The sequence below is a fragment of the Mytilus edulis genome, chromosome 1 (assembly GCF_963676685.1).
Source record: "Mytilus edulis chromosome 1, xbMytEdul2.2, whole genome shotgun sequence".
Taxonomy (NCBI): Eukaryota; Metazoa; Mollusca; class Bivalvia; order Mytilida; family Mytilidae; genus Mytilus; species Mytilus edulis.
Genome location: NC_092344.1, coordinates 65,303,124 through 65,316,258, shown reverse-complemented (window position 1 = coordinate 65,316,258; position 13,135 = coordinate 65,303,124). Strand labels below are relative to the sequence as shown.

Sequence of the window (13,135 nt, the reverse complement as noted above, 5' to 3'; positions counted from 1 at the left end):
AATTAATGGTATGAGATGGATAACCTACCAGGAACGCCCCGATCTGACAATTAGTGAAGGAAACCTAAATGCAAAAAGGTATAGGAACGAAATTCTGGCTCCACTAGTTCTCCCGTTTCTCCGAAGGCATCGTTAAACTACATTTTTAACAGAAAACGCCCGTTGTAAACACATTTTAATGAGTTTTGGAGAATAATCGCATTTGAGTGTTGCCGTGGCCAGTAATGTCTTCAGATTATCGCCAATGGGACATCTTTGGGACGAACTTGGAAGACTCACCAAAAAAAGCCCAAATCCATCGGAAAAGGTCATCCAACTTGAATAACACTTTTCAGGGAAAATAACAACAGAAAGGGTCATTGATAAAAAGGGACGATCAAGTGTAGTTTCTTCAGATACTGGAACATGAATGACCACAATATTACCATCCTGAAAGCTCGGATGCTGTAATGAAATGTTGGTTCATTCAAAAGCACGTATGAAACGGATATAAAATGGATGCAAATAGAATATGATGCAGCAATAAAAGAACGTGAGAAAAAATAATGAACAAGCTGGACAAGTATGACCACAAATTCAAACATGCAGAACCATTGATTTGTTAACTTCACGAAAATAAAACGGCGGCTGAGATCCAGGTGATGAATGTTTGGTAAGCAAAACAAGAAGAACAAGAAAGAGAAATTGAATAGATTCACGGAATGAGCTGTGTTGAGACGAACTAGAGTAGATATAGAAACCTTAAAAATTGAAGGTAATACGTTGCATCATACTCATACCTCTCGTAAATACCACACACATGGCGTTTACTATGTGCAGCACTCAATGTAATGTCACGTCACTTTGACATCTTTCTATGATTAATACATCTCTCCCATAGTTAAGAAGTCCTTTATTTCTATTTTAAGAAAGGAAAAGTAAGACAAAGCTTAAAGCCATTTGTTCTGGAAATGAACGAGCACTTACAAGACTTTAGAAGAATTTTGGATACATATATAAAACTGGATAGTTTCGATATAAAAATTGAGGAATTTTAGATTCATACTCACAAAAAAGTGATATTTATAGGTCATCATGATAAAATTGTAGAAGATTGCTCGTATAAAAAGGTGGTGGAAGAGATTTAGCAAACAAATCAGTAAATGTTCGTTAAGATTAAGAAATCCGTTGAATTAATTTTTTTTTATTCAATCCTCACAATCATCTAGTTATAACTTACCCGTCAATACTATCGTTTTTTAAGGTAGCCATGTTACTGCCTCTAATACACCAATACATATCATAATTTCACCTAGAGACAATGTCTACCCGCAAGTCACTCCTCTCAATAGCACCGGCACGCCAATTAAATTGATGCACGTCGACATCTCTTGTTTAATAGAATGCAGCATATATTCATAGTAGTTACTCTGATTTATCAGAGAAAACCGCTGAATCATTGGTTACTAGTAGTAACCTTTACATTCTCATAACCTTTACAGTCCGGGAGAATCATCAAGAATATAGACCTTCTAGAGATGTTAGTTTAAGCATAGTTATTTTTTAGTGTATTTGGAAACAAGTTATTATGAATTAAATTAATCATACCCCAGGCCCTTTCTACTTTTATTGTGCGAGTGCTGCCTTGTAGCGCCATTAGCCTGCTCTTTTTTTGGGAGCTAACAAGTTGTCTTTTACGTGCAAGTGGTATGGCTCTCTTTTAACACGTGATCAGTCGCGTATCCATCTGACAGACTATCGTTGTTCCAGAGGACAATACTCGCAAATGGTGTGAAGGAAGAGCCGAAAATTTGGTCCCTGAAATTGTCTCCCAGAAACGGAGATAAAACCAAGAACCTTTGTGTTTGAAAATAGAGGTTGTGATTCCATGTCTTGTTGTTTGAACCAAGAAATAAATGACTGAGAATACCTTTCCATTCCTCCAAGAGATCATTAACATCACCCCAATTATACGATTATAGATGCGATACGAGGTATTCGGAAGTTCGGGAACTCTGTTTTTCCTCATTGTTAAAATTCTGGAATTGGTAATCATGCGGAACTGACCCTGCTGTATAGTTAGTATGTCTGCATACAAGTTACACTTCAACTTATTATCTTTCATATTTCTTATAAGTTGCGGCCACATGTCCTAAGTCGATTGCTGTTTGGTGGTGTTTTAGTTGGTTAATGAGATCATCTAAAGTACCAATCACGCAAGTGCGAATATATTTGGCTTTAAAGTATTTGTTCATCTTCCCCATCATGGTATGATCTCAGTGGTCGAGAAAAACTCGAGTTTCCTCAAATCTTGCGGGATCAATAGAGTAGACATCAACGCAGTGTTTTATACATAGTACTTTGATCTCTTTGTTGTTGAATTCGGTAATCTTTTCCGTCCATAGTTTTATGAAAATACTTGACTTGAATATGGTATGAAAAGCAATCTGGATCATCACAACTTCTTGGTCTTGGGCGGCACTTAGTCATATTGGCAAGTAAAACATAAATGATGCGAAGAATAAACGTGAATTCTTTATTCTGTTAAAACAGAACTGTAAATAAACTCATCATAGATACCAGGACTAAATTTAGTATATACGCCACACGCGCGTTTCGTCTGCTAAAGACTCATCAGTGACGCTCGAATCCAAAAAAAGTTTAAAATGCCAAATAAAGTACGAAGTTGAAGAGCATTCAGAACCAAAATTCCTAAAAGTTTTGCCAAATACTGCTAAGTTAATCTGTGCCTGTGGTAGAAAAGACTTAGTATTTCAAACAATTCAAAAATATGTGAACAGTAAATTTATAAATATAACCATATCAATGCCAATTCATGTCAGCACAAAAAGTGTTGACTACTGGGTTTGTGATACCCTCGGGGAAATAAATCTCTACCAGTTTCCAAGTTTCACTCAAACGAACAACGATCAAGCATCGTTTCTCGAATTTACGTCGAAATATTTTATCCGTTTAACAAACTTTTCTATAGAGACACCTAGACCGATTTGTACTTTTGTGAAGATGAGGTTTGTTAAACGGTTGACTAGATAAAGTCGGTTATATAGTGCATATTTAACAACCCATGTTCTTTAACTCACATAGTTGCGAGTCGTTGTATTCTTATGTTGAGCATCGACTGCTTATTTGCAATAGGCGAGTGACTTATTTCAAAACGACGCGTAGTTAACAACCCTAATGGACCCATCTTACGCACGGCTGTATTATATATACACATAGAAAAAAGTATTGCAACACCTTGATTTTTTAAAACTTGAAAAATCAGCCTCTTTTTTTGGATGACATATAATAACAAATGTGTATGATATTATTGAAACATAGTTTATGATAACATTGGCAACAACAATTTTAATAACAAAATGTAGTGTTTTTTGTACAAAAAATGCATTTTTCAACTTTTACTGTAGTCGAAATTTACAATGTCAGGTATTTCAAAATTAATCTTCAGATGACTGTTCGCATCATGGTTGGTCATTATACGCCAAAGAATTAGTACTTTGTGCGCAGCCTCCAATCAAACGGATTACCGCATCTCACCGTCTTCTGATTCCTGCCATAAATCGGCTAATATGTTGTTAAGGTAGCAGCAACCATCTCTGATGAAGGGCATTGTTTATTTCATGATGTGTTTGAACTGGTGTCTCTTTTTGTGCACTTTCCGCCCAATAGTGTCCCAAATATGCTCGATATGGTTCAAATCCGGGCTACGATCTGGCTAAGGAAGATGAACCGAATTCAATTTGAACAATGGATCTTCCTCCACGATGCTAATTTCCAATTTTGGCGAGCTCTGCACTACATTGGATACGGATAACTGTGTGTCTGTTCGTAAGCAAACGTCCCCGATATGGTCTTATCGCAAAATAACCAGAAGGGATGATTCAATCTCGAACAATTATTGTTAAAAGGCTCCTGTATGCCCAGTCCTCTCTTTTTAGGATTGTATTGTATGCAATGGGATTCTTTCTGACTAAGCTTCATCATGCTTGATTTTCCCTAGCAGGTGGAATAGGGGGTCTTTTTGATCTCGGATAGTCTTTTATATCGTGTATTGCCTAATTTTTATTATCTAAACGACTTATAGTGGAAAAGTGATGACCGACAATACGTGCGACATTCCTGCCTCTCTCATGCTGATAATCTGCCATCTTGCTGCGGTTAAGAGTTGTGGAGGACCTATTTCAAGGTGTCAATCACATAACTTTATAAACTTGGTTATTTAAAGTGTTGAAAACAATGAGGATGAAACACATGTTTTGTTGTGTACGGGTACAGTAGCTGCATGTGCAGATAAGAACTTATCGAGTCGATAATTATTGATCAAACTCAGGTGATATTTAAATAGTGTTTAACTAGTTCAATTTTAACAAATTATATCAGAAAAAAATAAAGAGTGTTTTTTTTAATTTCAATTCCAATTTGGTTATATACCAGCTGGCATTCGCACTAAAGTTCTTTCATCTTCGTTGTTTTCTTTTTAACATAACCTTGAAAAGGAAAATCAGCCAGTAATCAGCATTCTTTTTATCAGTATTTACATAACACATGTTACAAACTCTTTTAGGCCGAACCTACCCCCATTTTTTGGACAAATTTTTCGAATTTTGAGCTCTAGTTTCAGATTTTTGAACATAGCGCCCTTCGATACCTAGCGCAAAAGAAGTGACTGTTTTTCCTCTACAAGACCTGTATAGTCATACCCCGTGACACTCCTCATTATTTTTCTCTAGAAGTCCTAGAATAGGCCGACCCCCCTAATTTTTTGACCTTTTTTTCAAATTTTGAGCTCTAGTTTCAGATTTTTGAACAAAGCGCCCTTCGATACCTAGCGCAAAAGAAGCGCCTGTTTCTCCTCTAAAAGACCTATATAGTCATTCCCCGTGACACCCCTCATTATTTTTCTCTAGAAGCCCTGGAATAGGCCGACCCCCCTAATTTTTTGACAAATTTTTCGAATTTTGAGCTCTAGTTTCAGATTTTTGAACATAGCGCCCTTCCATACCTAGCGCAAAAGAAGCGCCTATTTCTCCTCTACAAGACCTATATAGTCATATCCCGTGACACCCTCCATTATTTTTCTCTAGAACTCCTGGAATAGGCCGACCCTACCCCAATTTTTTGGACAAATTTTTCGAATTTTGAGCTCTAGTTTCAGATTTTTGAACATAGCGCCCTTCCATACCTAGCGCAAAAGAAGCGCCTATTTCTCCTCTACAAGACCTATATAGTCATATCCCGTGACACCCCCCATTATTTTTCTCTAGAACTCCTGGAATAGGCCGACCCTACCCCAATTTTTTGGACAAATTTTTCGAATTTTGAGCTCTAGTTTCAAATTTTTGAACATAGCGCCCTTCAATACCTAGCGCAAAAGAAGTGCCTGTTTATCCTCTACAAGACCTGTATAGTCATACCCCGTGACACCCCTCATTATTTTTCTCTAGAAGTCCTAGAATAGGCCGACCCCCTAATTTTTTTACCTTTTTTTCAAATTTTGAGCTCTAGCTTCAGATTTTTGAACATAGCGCCCTTCGATACCTAGCGCAACAGAAGCGCCTGTTTCTCCTCTACAAGACCTGTATAGTCATACCCCGTGACACCCCCCATTTTTTTTCTCTAGAAGTCCTAGAATAGGCCGACCCCCATAATTTTTTAACCTTTTTTTCGAATTTTGAGCTCTAGTTTCAGATTTTTGAACATAGCGCCCTTCGATACCTAGCGCAAAAGAAGCGCCCGTTTCTCCTCTACAAGACCTATATAGTCATATTCCGTGACACCCCCCATTATTTTTCTTTAGAACTCCTGGAATAGGCCGACCCTACCCCAATTTTTTTGACAAATTTTTCGAATTTTGAGCTCTAGTTTCAGATTTTTGAACATAGCGCCCTTCGATACCTAGCGCAACAGAAGCGCCTGTTTCTCCTCTACGAGACCTGTATAGTCATACCCCGTGACACCCCCCATTTTTTTTCTCTAGAAGTCCTAGAATAGGCCGACCCCCCTAATTTTTTTTACCTTTTTTTCAAATTTTGAGCTCTAGTTTCAGATTTTTGAACATAGCGCCCTTCGATACCTAGCGCAAAAGAAGCGCCTGTTTCTGCTCTACAAGACCTATATAGTCATTTCCCGTGACACCCCTCATTATTTTTCTCTAGAAGTCCTAGAATAGGCCGATCCCCCTATTTATTTTACCTTTTTTTCAAATTTTGAGCTCTAGTTTCAGATTTTTGAACATAGCGCCCTTCAATACCTAGCGCAAAAGAAGCGCCTGTTTCTGCTCTACAAGACCTATATAGTCATTCCCCGTGACACCCCTCATTATTTTTCTCTAGAAGCCCTGGAATAGGCCGACCCCCCTAATTTTTGACCTTTTTTTCAAATTTTGAGCTCTATTTTCAGATTTTTGAACATAGCGCCCTTCGATACCTAGCGCAAAAGAAGCGCCTGTTTCTCCTCTACAAGACCTGTATAGTCATACCCCGTGACACCCCTCATTATTTTTCTCTAGAAGTCCTAGAATAGGCCGACCCCCCTAATTTTTTTACCTTTTTTTCAAATTTTGAGCTCTAGTTTCAGATTTTTGAACATAGCGCCCTTCGATACCTAGCGCAAAAGAAGCGCCTGTTTCTGCTCTACAAGACCTATATAGTCATTCCCCGTGACACCCCTCATTATTTTTTTTTAGAAGCCCTGGAATAGGCCGACCCCCCTAATTTTTTAACCTTTTTTTCAAATTTTGAGCTCTAGTTTCAGATTTTTGAACATAGCGCCCTTCGATACCTAGCGCAAAAGAAGCGCATGTTTCTCCTCTACAAGACCTATATAGTCATACTCCGTGACACCCCCCATTATTTTTCTCTAGAACTCCTGGAATAGGCCGACCCTACCCCCATTTATTTGACAAATTTTTCGAATTTTGAGCTCTCGTTTCAGATTTTTGAACATAGCGCCCTTCGATACCTAGCGCAAAAGAAGCGCCTATTTCTCCTCTACAAGACCTATATAGTCATATCCCGTGACACCCCCCCCCCCCCATTATTTTTCTCTAGAACTCCTGGAATAGGCCGACCCTACCCCAATTTTTTGGACAAATTTTTCGAATTTTGAGCTCTAGTTTCAGATTTTTGAACATAGCGCCCTTCAATACCTAGCGCAAAAGAAGTGCCTGTTTATCCTCTACAAGACCTGTATAGTCATACCCCGTGACACCCCTCATTATTTTTCTCTAGAAGTCCTAGAATAGGCCGACCCCCTAATTTTTTGACCTTTTTTTCAAATTTTGAGCTCTAGCTTCAGATTTTTGAACATAGCGCCCTTCGATACCTAGCGCAACAGAAGCGCCTGTTTCTCCTCTACAAGACCTGTATAGTCATACCCCGTGACACCCCCCATTTTTTTTCTCTAGAAGTCCTAGAATAGGCCGACCCCCATAATTTTTTAACCTTTTTTTCGAATTTTGAGCTCTAGTTTCAGATTTTTGAACATAGCGCCCTTCGATACCTAGCGCAAAAGAAGCGCCCGTTTCTCCTCTACAAGACCTATATAGTCATATTCCGTGACACCCCCCATTATTTTTCTTTAGAACTCCTGGAATAGGCCGACCCTACCCCAATTTTTTTGACAAATTTTTCGAATTTTGAGCTCTAGTTTCAGATTTTTGAACATAGCGCCCTTCGATACCTAGCGCAACAGAAGCGCCTGTTTCTCCTCTACAAGACCTGTATAGTCATACCCCGTGACACCCCCCATTTTTTTTCTCTAGAAGTCCTAGAATAGGCCGACCCCCCTCATTTTTTTACCTTTTTTTCAAATTTTGAGCTCTAGTTTCAGATTTTTGAACATAGCGCCCTTCGATACCTAGCGCAAAAGAAGCGCCTGTTTCTGCTCTACAAGACCTATATAGTCATTTCCCGTGACACCCCTCATTATTTTTCTCTAGAAGTCCTAGAATAGGCCGATCCCCCTATTTTTTTTACCTTTTTTTCAAATTTTGAGCTCTAGTTTCAGATTTTTGAACATAGCGCCCTTCAATACCTAGCGCAAAAGAAGCGCCTGTTTCTGCTCTACAAGACCTATATAGTCATTCCCCGTGACACCCCTCATTATTTTTCTCTAGAAGCCCTGGAATAGGCCGACCCCCCTAATTTTTGACCTTTTTTTCAAATTTTGAGCTCTATTTTCAGATTTTTGAACATAGCGCCCTTCGATACCTAGCGCAAAAGAAGCGCCTGTTTCTCCTCTACAAGACCTGTATAGTCATACCCCGTGACACCCCTCATTATTTTTCTCTAGAAGTCCTAGAATAGGCCGACCCCCCTAATTTTTTTACCTTTTTTTCAAATTTTGAGCTCTAGTTTCAGATTTTTGAACATAGCGCCCTTCGATACCTAGCGCAAAAGAAGCGCCTGTTTCTGCTCTACAAGACCTATATAGTCATTCCCCGTGACACCCCTCATTATTTTTCTTTAGAAGCCCTGGAATAGGCCGACCCCCCTAATTTTTTAACCTTTTTTTCAAATTTTGAGCTCTAGTTTCAGATTTTTGAACATAGCGCCCTTCGATACCTAGCGCAAAAGAAGCGCATGTTTCTCCTCTACAAGACCTATATAGTCATACTCCGTGACACCCCCCATTATTTTTCTCTAGAACTCCTGGAATAGGCCGACCCTACCCCCATTTATTTGACAAATTTTTCGAATTTTGAGCTCTCGTTTCAGATTTTTGAACATAGCGCCCTTCGATACCTAGCGCAAAAGAAGCGCCTATTTCTCCTCTACAAGACCTATATAGTCATATCCCGTGACACCCCCCCCCCCCCCATTATTTTTCTCTAGAACTCCTGGAATAGGCCGACCCTACCCCAATTTTTTGGACAAATTTTTCGAATTTTGAGCTCTAGTTTCAGATTTTTGAACATAGCGCCCTTCGATACCTAGCGCAAAAGAAGCGCCTGTTTCTCCTCTACAAGACCTGTATAGTCATACCCCGTGACACCCCTCATTATTTTTCTCTAGAAGTCCTAGAATAGGCCGACCCCCCTCATTTTTTTACCTTTTTTTCAAATTTTGAGCTCTAGTTTCAGATTTTTGAACATAGCGCCCTTCGATACCTAGCGCAAAAGAAGCGCCTGTTTCTCCTCTACAAGACCTATATAGTCATTCCCCGTGACACCCCTCATTATTTTTCTCTAGAAGCCCTGGAATAGGCCGACCCCCCTAATTTTTTGACCTTTTTTTCAAATTTTGAGCTCTAGTTTCAGATTTTTGAACATAACGCCCTTCGATACCTAGCGCAACAGAAGCGCCTGTTTCTCCTCTACATGACCTGTATAGTCATACCCCGTGACACCCCTCATTATTTTTCTCTAGAAGTCCTAGAATAGGCCGACCCCCCTAATTTTTTTACCTTTTTTTCAAATTTTGAGCTCTAGTTTCAGATTTTTGAACATAGCGCCCTTCGATACCTAGCGCAAAAGAAGCGCCTGTTTCTCCTCTACAAGACCTGTATAGTCATACCCCGTGACACCCCTCATTATTTTTCTCTAGAAGTCCTAGAATAGGCCGACCCCCCTAATTTTTTTACCTTTTTTTCAAATTTTGAGCTCTAGTTTCAGATTTTTGAACATAGCGCCCTTCGATACCTAGCGCAAAAGAAGCGCCTGTTTCTCCTCTACAAGACCTGTATAGTCATACCCCGTGACACCCCTCATTATTTTTCTCTAGAAGTCCTAGAATAGGCCGACCCCCCTCATTTTTTTACCTTTTTTTTCAAATTTTGAGCTCTAGTTTCAGATTTTTTAACATAGCGCATTTCGATACCTAGCGCAAAAGAAGTGCCTGTTTTTCCTCTACAAGACCTGTATAGTCATACCCCGTGACACCTTTCATTATTTTTCTCTAGAAGTCCTAGAATAGGCCGACCCCCCTAATTTTTTGACCTTTTTTTCAAATTTTGAGCTCTAGTTTCAGATTTTTGAACATAGCGCCCTTCGATACCTAGCGCAAAGAAGCGCCTGTTTCTCCTCTACAAGACCTATATAGTCATTCCTCGTGACACCCCTCATTATTTTTCTCTAGAAGCCCTGGAATAGGCCGACCCCCCTAATTTTTTGACATTTTTTTCAAATTTTGAGCTCTAAATTAAACAATGACATAAAAGGTGCTATAATATACAGGGTAGGACTACTTTTACATACGTTCTAAATTGAAGTGGGTACATTGGTGGCCCTACACCTACAAATAATTCGTTGATAGGTGCAGAGTTATTGTGGTACTGAATATTAGCCTAAAAAGTTATGCGACTTGTTAAATCAATGGATTGGATAAAAACCATTTCAAAATTGAGTTAAAATTGCTATATTTTAACTGATTTTCTGCCTTTTTGAATATTTTTTTTATTTAACGACCGTTGTTGTCTTATTCGGTTTTTTGGTTTCTCGATATATCGCCTTATTGTTCGCTGGCTTATTGTTCGCTAGCTATTGTTCGCTAGCTTCTGCCTGGTAACCCTCTATCAAGGAAATCATGATAGTAAACACAAGTTCTTGAATATCGGATCATATAGCTTATATCGGAGAAAGCAGGCGCTGTTTGAATATTACTACACAACATTGTAAATAAATGTCTTAAATGGATTCAGTAAATTAAAATAAAGTTTAAGACTATATACTAGACCTGAGCTCATTGGAATTTCATCAGAGATGAATTGAGGTTTCGGAAGTGAGCATGCTCTCCAAACTCTTGCTCTCACAGTTCCTGCTGAAAACGATCTAGTTGTTGAACTATTACCATGAAATTTACTGCTATTCCCTGAAACAGACAAAAAACTGCAATGATAACTTCATATGACTTTCTACAAAATGTATTAACGTTTGAGAAAAATCCAGTTTCCTGTCAAGCGGTGAGCTATTGCAACAATTTCTTGTTCTAAGATTTGTCCAAACAGGGTTTTCTTGCTATTGCCTGAGTGTTTCAAAATATAAAAGTGAATGTTTATGCAAATTGGTTTATCGAAGAATTAAGTTCCAATGAACCGTAAATGATATTAAAGTTGTATAGTTATTGTAAAGGTACATGATCTGCATGTACGTATAGAAAATGAACTGTTAAACATGTACTATTACCACTGTCTTACTTATACATTTTTTATTTTTTATTTTTAACATTTTACTAAATGTAAAACATTGGGCATGTCTAAGATAATTATGATTCCAAAAGGTGGTTCCATTTATTATTTTAAAACAAAAATACATGGATTCCTTCCAATATTTATTTTTACAGACAGGGACCAGAGGCGTACATATAGCTTCCATTGTGTCAATGAGGCAACTGCCTCGACAAATTTTTTACCTTTAAAAAAAAACAGTGATAAAGAGAAAAAAGATAACGTGTATTTCATAGTGCAGAAATGAGAGTAGAAACGGTTCCAAACGTTGACTTTTTTACCTTTTACACACAATAATTTCTTATTTTCAACCAAAAAAAACCCCTAATAATTCAACTTTCTTTTAAACAAGAATGTGTCCATAGTACACGGATGCCCCACTCCCACTATCATTTTCTATGTTCAGTGGACCGTGAAATTGGGGTCAAAACTTTAATTTGGAATTAAAATTAGAAAGATCATATCATAGGGAACATGTGTACTAAGTTTCAAGTTGATGTAACTTTAACTTCATCAAAAACTACCTTGACCAAAAACTTGAACCTGAACTTTGCACTATCATTTTCTATGTTCAGTGGACCATGAAATTGGGGTCAAAACTATAATTTGGCATTAAAATTAGAAAGATCATATCATGGGAAACATGTGTATTAAGTTTCAAGTTGATTGGACTTCAGCTTCATCAAAAACTACCTCGACCAAAAACTTTAACCGGACGGACGAACGGAGGCACAGACGGACGGAGGGACGAACGGAGGCACAGACCAGAAAACATAATGCCCCTCTACTATCGTAGGTGGGGCATAAAAATAAGGAACACGATAGATACATGTCTTGTTAAAGGAACAGACAATGTATATAGATACAGGAAGATGTGGTATGAGTGCCAATGAGACAACTCTCCATCCAAATAACAATTTATAAAAGTAAACCATTATAGGTCAAGGTACGGCCTTCAACACGGAGCCTTGGCTCACACCGAACAGCAAGCTACAAAGGGCCCCAAAAAATAGTAATGTAAAACCATTCAAACGAGAAAACGAACGGTCTAATCTATTTAAAAACGAGAAACGAGAAACACGTAGGAACTACATAAACAAACGACAACTACTGTACATCAGATTCCTGACTTAGGACAGGTGCAAACATTTGCAGCGGGATTAAACGTTTTAATGGTTCCAAACCTTCTCCCTTTTCTGAAACAATAATATAACATCACAACATAGAAAAACTCACTATAAAATACATGTTTTTGTCATGCATGGAATTATTAGAAGTCTTTTGGCTATTTGTATCGCAGGGATGCTGTCTGATTGACATATAGCCGACATTTTTAATGTATTCACTCAAATATCAACTTGACGTAAATTTGCACATAAACGACCGGTTCATATGCTTCTTGGATGATTTTTCCACGAGTTAAATTTTGTAAACACATATTTAAAAGATCAACAAAACCTAATCATGTGTAAAATTTGTTCCGTGCAAATAATATCTAGTCCAGAGGACTAAAATGATTTTTATGAAAGGATGGGGTTCTTATTACAAAAACATACCTTAGAATGTAAATTGATCGTAGTTACTCAAATGTTCAACTCGTACAATGTCGTACGATTAGATGTATTCGTATTTTCTTAATAAGCCACAAAACTGTGCAAAGAAAAAAAATCTTGGAAAGTTTAACGAGCCAAAGACAACAGACCACATCAACTATACCAACACACAAGTCACCGAAAAAATACATATAAACAAAGACAAACAACAACGGACGGTACATGGTCCAGCTAGTCAGAAATAATTTTCCTCAAAACTACAATTCTGAATTTGCTTACACGTAAACATTTTTCTCACTTCTCACTCTGCTTTGTTCATTCTTGCATGCTTCCTTTTTTATTCTCTCTCTCCTATCTTGTAAACTTCTGGATGCAAGGCATCCTTTCCTTTTGTATTAAATTCTTAGAATGAAGCCTAG

At 38.1% G+C, this 13,135-nt stretch overlaps 1 protein-coding gene across 1 annotated transcript in view; it reads right to left on the bottom strand.

The window, feature by feature from the left end:
- LOC139486990 (uncharacterized) overlaps positions 1-13,135 on the bottom strand; it is a 112,382-nt gene that overhangs the window by 70,895 nt on the left and 28,352 nt on the right. The window contains exon 3 of the mRNA XM_071272022.1: positions 10,674-10,808. Within this exon, the coding sequence (XP_071128123.1) occupies positions 10,674-10,808 (135 nt within the window). The remainder of the gene's footprint in view (positions 1-10,673; positions 10,809-13,135) is intronic.